We start from the raw sequence: 12,346 nt of genomic DNA on the forward strand, positions 1-12,346 counted from the left end.
TTCAATTTAGCTGGTGTTTTCTTCACTTCTCCATGAAACTAGCATATGGTATGTGTTAGTTCATTGTAGTCTCAATGGAACTAGTGTAACTCTCAAATTAGCTCTAACCTTTTCATTTTAGTACAATAGGAAGGTGCTGTCGGAAAATAAAACCCCTTTGAAGCTGGGACTTATTTTTAAACTCCAGTTCAGTACTCTCTCTGCTAAAGCACCTCAGGAAAGTTTAAACTTTATTTCAGATCATCATCATCATCATCATCATCATCATCATCATCATCATCATCATCATCGTATCGTATGAATGTGAAGATTCTATTGTTGGCATTGGTTTTTCTAGTATTTTTCTAGCCAGAATTTTTTCTAGAAAGACATAGAGTACTTAGGAGGGACCATGAGAAGGTTGCCAACATCCTAAGTGCGAGTGATTTTTTTTGTTTTGTTTTGTAGAAAACTGGATTCAAACTTGGAACACCCAGGTCATCAATCTGTGTTTTTAACCACATGACGTTATCTCCCTTTATTTTAGATGAATATTTTATTTACCTTCCTTTCAAGCGGTTAGACACAAAGTCAAGTGTGAGTTTGATAAAATTGTATCCATTGTCCAGGAGAATAACCCAAGAAACTCTTACTCAAACTTTGAATTATTAAATTATGATCCAGGTATGTCTACTCATCATTGCTCGCTAGAATATTACTTGCAATTTTTTAATTTCATTTTTTTTAATTATACCCATTTATTTTCCCCCCTCCCCATCCCCAAAATATTATTTTTTGTTCCAATTAAAGGAAAGTAACTCTGTATGAACGAGAAGAGTTACATCTGTTTTAAAAAGAAAATGTGTAGACATTTGAAAATAATTTTGACCCATAAAACATATTTTCTGGGTAGATTCAATCGAATTACATGTTATTCTTTTTAACAGCATGCAGCAATGATCCCAAAGAAAAACTGATTAACCAGAATCAAATATTGATTTTGGAGGAAGAAAACTATCGATGGCAAAGAAATGATTAAAAAAACTGGCTTTACTTTATATATTAGAAAGAAAAGAGATGATTACTCCGTTTTTTTTTTTAGTTTCCATATTTGCCTTTGTGGAGTGAAAGGAGTAAGCTTTTGTTAGTTGAATTTCTCTTTCTCCTTTTTGTATAACAAAGCCCCCCCCCCCGCTCTGGTTTTTGAGTAGGTCAAGTGGGTGAAAAATTCCACTTATGTCAAGCTATGAAAGTATAAAGAAAATGTAGTAAAGGTTAGAGGGTATCTTCAGTGGACTGTTTACAATAGAAAACAAAAAAGGGGAACCAAGATACACACAAATGCAGGAAACGACACCAGTTTGAAGCACACACACACACACACACACACACACACACACACACACACACACACACACACTGCGTACCTTAACATGGCCAAGGTTTCAATCAGGGTTGTGGACTCCGAGGGTATAAGGTTTAACTCCAACTGGTAAGATTTCAAAGATTCTGATTCTTAGAATTCCAAAATATCCAACTTCAGCTCTGACTCGATATTTTAAAGTTTTCTAATATTCAAACTGGCTGTTGATTTTTTGGAGATTGAAAAAATCTTATTGCAAAATGAGAAAGACTTCCGGGCAAATCTGGGAAAACTAGTAACCATTATAGAATTTGTGGATGTATGACCTCCACATTTTTGTAATTCAGGAAAACGGAATTCCATTTAAAAAAAAAATTTTTTTTATAATTCAAAAGAAGCGTGAATTTCCACTTACATCTGTTTCTTTTGTTTATATAAAAATGTCTGATTTCTATACCGATAAATTTTTAAAACAATCAGTTAAGGTTTTTAGAGTTAAGAAAAAAACTTTTTAAGGGATCTTGCCATTTTGACCTACGGTTTGTAGTAGCTGTAAATAATCGTGTGTGTATGTGTTTTACTATAACTTTTTAACATAACGTGAAAATTCCCCAAACCTCGTTAAAAAAAAAAAAGAAAAGAAATCTACATAGAATTTATCTCCCATAGCAAAAATGTTGGGAGATAATTGCTCAAAAAAAGGGCGGTGAGGGGCGTATGAAATATCAATTTCAGATGTTTTTGCCATCGGCCATTCACATCTCTGAAAAACATAACTGAGCAGTTTTTCTTGTTCAATTTTAATTTTATTAGTCATGGGTTGAAGAGATCAGCTCTCAAGTCAGGGATAACATAAATAAGAAATCATGATGAGAATGAAAGGTTTGTGGTGCCAATTCCATATCCCTGTTGTATGTAAATCGAGATAACAAGTGTGCTTTTGGGTTAAATTTTGAACAAACAAAATCTTTTTAATCAGATTTGAAATTTTCTAGCTGATAGGTCATGAAAAGCAAATATGTAAGTTATTGGAATTTTTAAGAAAAATGAACGGAAGCTATCATCAGTCTAAAAGTGAATTCTTTGTTTACTGCTTTAGAGATAGCAGTTGAGAATTGACAATAATTGGAAAGGCTTCATTTAATAATGTCTCCAAGATAAGCCTGGCTTTATCGCAAAGTTTGCACTGGTCCACGTTACACTTGGATGACATCTTAGATGAACTAATTGTAACAACTGATATAATTGACGAAAATGGACACTAAAATAACATTGTGTGTGTGTGTGTGTGTGTGTGTGTGTGTGTGTGTGTGTGTGTGTGTGTGTGTGTGTGTGTAGGAGAATGTGTGGGAATAGGGGTGTGTGTGGGTGTATTTTGTAGCAGTTCTTGCAAATCATAAAAGTTAGAAAGATTACAGAATCAGTTTCTAAATCGTTTAAAAATTACCAAGCTGAAATTCCACATAAGATATCATAATCTAAGTAGATATATAGGGTGGTAATCTTAACTATAGATAAATAAATGATCTTTGCAAACCCACTTTATTATGCAATATGAAAGAATAAATTGATGGAACGTGACTGAAGTTTCCTTTTTGTTGACTATTGCATCAGGACGTAAAAATTCACAGGTTGATATCTGGAGGCGCATTTAATCTACTGGGAGAGGTGCATTCTCAGTTTTCATTAAAACGTGCAGACAGGAAAAACTCTGCTATGAAACCTGAGGTCTACTGTCTGCTCTCTCCTATGGCAGCCATTGCACTGACTGAGATTAGCAATTGTACCAAAAAGTGTGGTTGTTTCTGCACAAATCCTTCACCATTATAAACAAATTATCTGTGTGAATTTCCAAACTTAGTTGTTGTGATGGGCCTCATACGTTAAAATGGGTAGGGGTATTACACACAGGTAGGGGAGGACGCTAGTCTTTTCACTGGATTGCTTCATTAGCAATGATCCTCTCCTTATAATGCTGAACACCATTTTTAAGTTTTTGTATGCCTTAATTAATTGAAATTTTGTCTTCACAACCCATAAGCAAACACTAAACAAAAATGTATATAAAAATATAGACATAGCAATTTTTGTGTAGCATAGATAAAATATAGCCAATGTACTCGGCTCTTGTCTGTTGTTGCTGATGCTGGTGCTGATCTCTTCTTCCTCATCCTCCTTCAAACATTAGTATTGCAGGTGTTTGTCGGCTTGGAATATAAGCTTTTTAAAAAGAAAATCTGTCAGTTCACACATGCATATTTCTGGAAATAACATCAATGGGCCTTGATTGTTCAACATATCCAGGAAAGGAATGAGCACCCCCTCCCCAGCAGTCTCAACACTGACCGTGTTGAGCACATCTGCTCAAGCTGAGATCCAACAAAAAAGAAGAAAAAAACACTCAAAACAAAAAGGAAAAAAAAAACCTCAAAACATGCAATGGTAGCAATAACAGTCTTCCAGCTGTAATTTTACTTTCTACAACTTGGTCATATACCATTATTGGAGGAAAACAGCTTTGTCATATACCATTATTGGAGGAAAACAACTTGGTCATATACCATTATTGGAGGAAAACAACTTGGTCATATACCATTATTGGAGGAAAACAACTTGGTCATATACCATTATTGGAGGAAAACAACTTTGTCATATACCCTTATTGGAGGAAAACAACTTGGTCATATACCATTATTGGAGGAAAACAACTTGGTCATATACCATTATTGGAGGAAAACAACTTGGTCATATACCATTATTGGAGGAAAACAACTTGGTCATATACCATTATTGGAGGAAAACAACTTGGTCATATACCATTATTGGAGGAAAACAACTTGGTCATATACCATTATTGGAGGAAAACAATTTGGTCATATACCATTATTGGAGGAAAACAGCTTCGTCATATACCATTATTGGAGGAAAACAACTTGGTCATATACCATTATTGGAGGAAAACAACTTGGTCATATACCATTATTGGAGGAAAACAACTTGGTCATATACCATTATTGGAGGAAAACAACTTTGTCATATACCATTATTGGAGGAAAACAACTTGGTCATATACCATTATTGGAGGAAAACAACTTGGTCATATACCATTATTGGAGGAAAACAACTTGGTCATATACCATTATTGGAGGAAAACAACTTGGTCATATACCATTATTGGAGGAAAACAGCTTGGTCATATACCATTATTGGAGGAAAACAGCTTGGTCATATACCATTATTGGAGGAAAACAACTTGGTCATATACCATTATTGGAGGAAAACAACTTGGTCATATACCGTTATTGGAGGAAAGGTAAACAATTCACCGTCTCGTTCAATTTTAGTTGGAATCTTGATAAAATCTCCAAAACCAGTGAAAGGAAAAAACAAGTCCAACAGTTCTCATATTTCATCATTTGTAGTTTGGTAAAACTTTCATTAAGAACCAATTAGTACTTATGAGAAATTACTAACAGACAACTAAATGCTAACTAAAACATAACCTCTTTGGCAGCGGAAAGAGGAGGGATAATTATTGTTCAATTTTAGGAATTAGGTCAGTGAATAACATTCTTCCACATAATGAATATATCTTGTTATTCCAAATATTTTGGTAGTATTTTCCTTTGACGAAATGTTTCTATGCTTAAAATATTATTCACTGATTTTGAGTATTTTTTTATTTAATCTTAGTTTAAATTTGATTTTTTTTATTTAATCTTAGTTTAAATTTGATTTTTTTTATTTAATCTTAGTTTAAATTTGATTTTTTTTAATGTCTTTTATCTACTTAAAGTTTGTTTCCCAAAAGATTTATAAAGGTTTTTGCAAATGAATTTTGGCTGAAATTAATGCAAGTCTAAAATTGTTCTTCCGCCTGTCCTCATTTCTATATGCTTTCTTCATCCAATGTAGATGACAAATGACTATTTACATGCTTTTAACTGTAGCAAGATTAGATAAGAAATCAGTTTAGCATTGGAGAGAAAAACCAGCCGCTCTGGAAAGATACAAAATTGTGAAGAACAGATGCATCAGCATCCTTTTGTTACCAGGATGATGCCAAAGTGAAACGAAAACCAATTACAAATCACTGTACTCTATAGATAGTTCCAGGTTTAATCTTCCTCTGAGGTCATCAGATCTAGAACTTATACATGATATTTCTTGGGGAAATTTTTCATTGTATATTTTTACAAATCTGGTTAAGTTTCTACATTCAAGTAGATATTCTAAATTTTCTTGTCTTAACCTTGACCATACCTATCCCCATGATCCTCTGTCTCAACCCTAGTTGTTAGCATGAGTAATTGCAAACCTAATTCATAACAAAGCCTGCCATGAAGCCTGGCATGAATTAAAATTAAATCATACAGTATAACTGGACAAATACTAAATATAATTATATCCTTCTTAGACAATAGGACCATCCAGGTTATCATTGATGGACGTTCATTCAAGCAGCATAACATTAATGCTGGAGTGCCTCAGGACCACTATTATTCCTGATATTCATTAATGACCTCCCTGATAATATTGTGTTCGAGATGGGTTTTTACTGATAATACAATGCTCTATAATATTCATGAGGGAAGGGCGGATGTACGCAAATCTAAGACAGTTGCTAAATCCTTAGAAAATGGCCTCCAGACCGTAGTGGAATAGGTCCGTAAATGAATGGTAACATTTAATGCTAGTAAGACTAAACTACTATCCTTTAACAATTACAAGAAGCCTCTCCAACCACCAATATCCGTGACAAATAACTCCCCACCTGAGAATTCTTCCTTCAACATTCACAGGAAATCTAAACTGGAACAAATACATTGAGGACATTGCAAAGGCTGCTGCAAGGAAGGTGGGCTCCCTCTGTAGTGCTAGAAAACTACTCGCATCTGAGATTATTCTGTACCTCTACAAAGCCACCATTCGCCCATGCAGGGAGATTATTGCCACATCTGGGCTGATGTATCTACCGCTAGTCTCTCCCTCTTGGATGGGGTCCAAAAAAGGGTCTCCAATTTAATAGGTCCCACTTTTGTCAACTAGGCTTCAACCACTGTCCCATCGCCGCAATATTGCATCTCTGTGCCTGTTTTACAAGTAATTTAATGAAATGTCTTCTGATGAACTCCCTGAACTTGTGCCCCCTCGACATACATATCCTCGACAAACCCGTTTAGCAGCAAAATCACACCCATTCACTGTTGAGGTCCCTAAATGCCAGAAAGCTTTCTACTATAATAGCTTCTTCCCTAGAACAGCTAGATTTTGGAAATCCCTTCCTGCTATCTGCTTCCCTAACTGTACTGATATGCAGAAGTTCAAATGAAACGTAAACCAACATCTTGTTAATCTTTCTTAGGGATGATCCCAATTAGTAGCCCCCTACTTCCAAGTGGCAGTATGCCTTGTTTGGAGTGAAGATAAGTAAAAAAAAATGTGTATGTATATATATATATATATATATATATATATATATATATATATATATATATATATATATGTTTAGAAAGCGTGTCTGAAAAATTGTATTAAATAGTTTTAATCAAGGCAGAAAATTAATTTTATTTTAATCTATTTTCGTAATTTTGATAATTTAATTAAAACAAAATTTGGCTGCCAAGAGGTCAAAGTTGAAAGAGTTAACCATTGCTGACTCGACCAAACCAATTTTGGGTCTAAACACTTGAAATTTTAGATGTAGGTTACCTGGACATGAGTCAAACTTATATATATGCACATAAGATTAGGGCCCAAACAAAGCCAGGCTGAACTGCTAGTACTCCAATAAAAAAAAAAGAAAAGAATATGACAATTTGACAGTTTTGATTTTTTTTTTTTTTTCGGTTATAATTGAAAAAGGGTTTCATTTTTACAATTGTTTAGGCAAGACTACATAATTGCTTAAATAAAATGTATCGAATTATATTAGCACAATTATTAGTACAATAATAACATGTGAAAATTGGCTTATAAGAATCAAAGTTTGATTTGTCAATTTTAATTCTATTTAGGTTCATCGAACTTTTAAGACCTGACAAGATAACTCTGTTATATATATATAAACTTGAATGAAAGAGTGTGAGTGTTGCTGTCATTGTGGCAAGCCGAGGGGTGGAAAGAGCAGACACTTCTCCCTCCATTTTAATCTTATATCAGGGACAAGTTTGACTTAACTGGAAAAAATGAAATCCTTAACTGTTTATCTCATCAGTACAGTCTACACAAAACACTCATTCTGTGTATTATATATTATCTCTCTTGGGGTCATCAGAGGTTATTTTTGCAGGTCAAATATCGACCTCGCACTTCCTGTGAGCTCTAATAGCAAAACATTAACATTGATTACTTTTTATTTTTTGTTCTACAATAGAAAAAGTTTTTCAACGCATTTTAGACTATATGAATCAATTTTAGAAAGCGCAGTACTCAAACTGTGGGAACTCAAAAAACAATTAAATTATCACATGAGATCAATAGAAAGTGTGCTTAGTTGAATTGAAATGACAGTTTTTAAAGAGAAGGAACAACAACCGTGTATATTAATTAAACAATTTATTTAAGCAAATGATAAAAAATGATATACAAAAGTAAAAGATAAATATATAGAAATAAATTTTTTAAAAAAAACTACAAGGTGACCCCAAAAAACAAGAGCTAAATGGAGGCCATCTAGAACATATGCTGTAGAACGGAGAAAAAAAGGCCAAAGACCTTAGTGTTTTGATGTGATGTTTTGAATATAATAAACTAGTTATGACTAAAGTTTCATTTCATTCGGACAAAACACTAAGAAACGAGGCCTAATTAGAGTAGAGGCCTGATTTTGTTTTTTTGTTTTTTTTTTTGGGGGGGGGGGTCACCCTGTATATCTAAAACTTAATTTCTGATGGGAAATAGGAGACTTAATAACATTTTAAAATCTTTGTTCTGTTAAAGAACAATGATTTCTTGGAATAAATTATCTGCCAGAATTTCGTATAGCCAAAGTCAGGTGAGTACAAAACAGTTTGCTCACGAAACAATTTAAATAGAAACCCCTCCTCCTCTTCCCAATGGTTAGTAATTTCGGTAACTACCTCAGATTTGGATAACGTATCTCAAGAAGTTGACTAAGTACACGCATGCGTAAGTAGCCGAGAGTATTATCTCAACACAGAGTTGATCTCCATATTGAATATGTCTTCAAATTTTTATTTTATGCAGAAAATATTTTTCATATTTTAAATTTGCTCATTGGAAATTTGCTACTTATGCAGAATTTGAACCAGACATTGTCCGTGTTTCTGCTCCCTGGATGAGCCTGCCAGAGGAGATCTTTTTTTTTTTTTTTTTACAAAGGAGTCACCACTTATCAAGGCCTGGAGACCACTCGAGGATAAGGGTTAATAAGTGTACAGTAGTCAAATAGTCAATGGCAAAATGTTGTAGTAATCGTTAGTAGTGGAAATTTGGTAAATTGAATTACTTAAGGGGAACGGATCATCAAGAACTTGTTCACGTTGGACTTGAAGATGACCATATTGTAGTCAGTTGGAAAGCAGGAAAGCTGAACGACAGTTCCACAGGCGTGCAGGTCTAAGAAAGAAGCTTTGTTCATGGAATCTATGTTCAGGTTTAGGCACAGATAAAGAGTGAGGGAAATTATTGATAGTGGTTTCAGATAGACTAGTGTTTTTCATGGAAGTCAGGCCAGGGGGGGGCATAGATTGGAGCTCAGACGAGCACTTACCATGAAAATAAGGATGAAGCAGAGACAAGCTTGCAACGTCTCTTCTGTGCAAAAGAGTTTGCAGGAAAGAGAAAAGGGCATCCCCCACTAGGTTACGAAGTCTATTTTGAACTCTGTCAAGGCAGAATAAGGTCTTTCTAGCAGCTCCTGCCCAGATGTGGCAACAGTACTCCATCCTTGGATGTACTTGGCTCTTATACAGGTAGAGAATTGCATCAGCAGTGAGATATCTACAGGAGGAGTAGAACGATCCCATATTTTCCCAGCAGCCCTGGCAATGGAATTGATGTACGTGTTCCATCTCTGATCAGGAGTAAATGTCAGACCTGAAAGCTTGTCGAAACATGGAGCCTCCTCAAGACGAAAGCCATTCGTTTCAATTGATGCCAGATGGGGATCAGTGTGTTGATGATGTAAAGATAGAAGCTTCGTTTTAGATACATTAAAATTAACCAGCCATCTCTTTCCCCATTGCACCACGTGTTCAAGATCAGAAAAGAGAGAATCAGAGAGAACTTGGTCGTTTATGGCCTTTGAAGTGTTGCCATAGATGGTAGTGTCATCAGCATAAATGTCTACGAATGATCTTAGTATGTGATCTGGGAGATCATTGATGTAGATCAGGAATAGAGTTGGATCCAGGGTTGACCCCTGAGGGACTCAAGCATTAATACTGTGAGCTTCTGATTTCTGCCCATCAACAACTACTCTTATGAACCTTCAGAGAAAAATGGTTTAATAATGAAGACATTTCCAATTATATCGTAGCTGGAGATCTTGTGGTGTAGACCTTTATGCCATACCCTATCAAAGGCCTTTGATACGTCAAGAGTAATTCCCCTATAAAAAGGAAACCTCTGTCAAGAGATTTACTAATCCTATGAGATATAGCTGTTAGCACATTGGCTGTAGATCTAGCAGACTGGAAATCATATTGCATGTCACTGAGGAGGTTATTTTTGCTGAGGTGGTTGACTACTACTCTATTTAACACAGATTCCAGCAACTTACTCATGACACACAGGAGGTTGATTCTTCTGTATTGAGAGGGAGATGACCGATCACCTGACTTTTTGAATACGGGACATACTGATGAGGTTTTCCAAGATGTTGGAAAGCAATTCTTCTTAAGACAATGCTTAAACAGCTTTGTAAGTATGGGAGCTAGTTCTGAATGAAGCTTTTTGAGCACTATAATAGGAATGCCGTAAGGGCCAGTTGCTTTACTGGATTGAGATTTTTGATTAGCTTGGCAACATCACACACAGATACCTGTATGTCGCATAGTGTGTTTTCAGATACAGGAGGAAATACGGGAGGTTGGAGGCCCTGATTGCATAGGGTAGAATTAGCTGCAGAGTTCTTGGCAAAGTGTTTGGCTTTGTTTGATGCTGATGAGATTACCCCAGGTCTATTGATGATGGTTAGAATAGAGTACACACTTCTATTCAGGATCCTGTTTGTTATTTGCCAAGACTTTTGGGAAGCAAGCCGCTGCTCAGCTACTTTGGACTTGACAGACTGAGCATACAACTCGCGTCATGATGCCTACCGTATCCAGATTTAATGTCACCTTAGACAAACATTCAGATGGTATATAGATGTAATATCTTGTCTTTTTATATGACTTCCTTCACTTTGCTATTTTATTTTTTCCAATAAAATTGATTAAAAATATCTGGAGGCGCATTTAAGTACTAGAAAAATCGCTTGACGCTCATATTCTTTGGATTATTCAGACTACTGTTATCATCTTGAGTGTTATTTTCACAACATTCCGGTCAATGTAACCTCCAACCTTCTTCAGCTGTATCAATCCACGAGGTAGCATGCTCTTGTTCTGCCAACCATGATTGGGTAGGAGTCCTAATTAATTTCCAATTCTATTGAATTAAAACTCCTGAAATTCATACTAGAATTGTCCATAAAGACTTGTGGCATAGTGGATAAAGGACTTGGTAAAATTCAGTTGTAAAATGACACTTTTTTTCAAGGTTAATGCTAAAATACTCAATGTGGATGACACTCCAAAATACGAAAATTGCAAATTACTTAGGATTTCTACCCAATCATAGCTGATGGGACAAGAACATGCTACCCCCGTGGATCAATTAAATAGTTCCATTCGAAATTCAATGTAAGTTCCAGAGTTCAACAGAAAAATTAGACTTTGACATGATACACTTGAAGAGGCTTACATTGATCGAAACTTTATGAAAATACCACTCAATGTGAGAACCGTAGTCCGAAGAATCCAAATGATACAAATAATCAATCCTTATCTAAAAAATTCAGAAACAGAAAGTCATTTACCATGATTTGAGAATGAAAGTGATTTTTATCTTCTATTATAGAAATCTCAGTCGTTTCTGTGTTTGTATGTCCGCTAAAAACTTTTATCATCCACATCAAACCAGCAGGAATCAAGTACTATTACAAAGAGCATCTCTCAGACACATAATATTGAAAAGTTAGAAAAATCGCCAATTATTTTATGTAGAAATGTTTTGTTTGAAGGAGGGGGTCAGATAAAAATGTTGGTTTCGACACTGTTTGTCAATCACGCATGAAACATTATAGTCTAATATATTAGGTTTGGGGCCTGGAACTGTTTGGCATTTTACTTAAACTAGTTCAGTGTATATTTATGTATACTTCATTTACTTCTATAATAATTTTGTTAAAGAAAAACCTCCAAACTTCATTGTTTCTATATAGAGACAGATGAGTTCTAATTAGTTAAAAAGAAGAAAAAAAAACATCTATTTCCTCCACCTTTCTTATTTTGACTGATATTTAAATTTCCTCAATTCCTTAAATTTATTTCATTAATTCCTTCAGGTTCATGGTCCAACGTTTCATGGCTTGATCAATATCGATGACACTCACGAAAATCTGGTAAGTTTTGTTTTCCTTTTTCATCCATTCTTCTTTTTATATTTTTTCTCTTTACATTTTTTATTTATTTCATTTATTTTTCTTGGTTTTCATTTTTCTTCAATTTTTATTGTTTTTAATTCTTTTCTATTTTTCATTTTTTCTTAATATTTTTATTTATATTTTTATTATTCCTTGATTATTTTTTTCTATTTCAGTTTATTTGTTGTTTTTCCTACATTTTATTATTTTTTCGCTTTTTTTTAAACAACACTTTCCATCTTATTAAAGAAGCCAAGAAATTTTTAATTGTTTTTAAATGTTATCTTTCAGATTTTCTCTTTTTTCAAAGGGCACATCTTTTATTAATATCTACTTACAGTCCCATCCTA

The 12,346-nt window shown here is 34.5% G+C and overlaps 1 protein-coding gene across 1 annotated transcript in view; it reads left to right on the forward strand.

Moving 5' to 3' along the window:
- Positions 1-12,346, forward strand: part of LOC145279873 (uncharacterized) — a 266,143-nt gene that overhangs the window by 131,452 nt on the left and 122,345 nt on the right. The window contains exon 2 of the mRNA XM_080131330.1: positions 11,919-11,975. Coding sequence (XP_079987456.1) covers positions 11,919-11,975 — 57 coding nt within the window. The remainder of the gene's footprint in view (positions 1-11,918; positions 11,976-12,346) is intronic.

This window comes from Euprymna scolopes, chromosome 7 (assembly GCF_053919585.1).
Source record: "Euprymna scolopes isolate OS-2025 chromosome 7, ASM5391958v1, whole genome shotgun sequence".
Lineage (NCBI taxonomy): Eukaryota > Metazoa > Mollusca > Cephalopoda > Sepiida > Sepiolidae > Euprymna > Euprymna scolopes.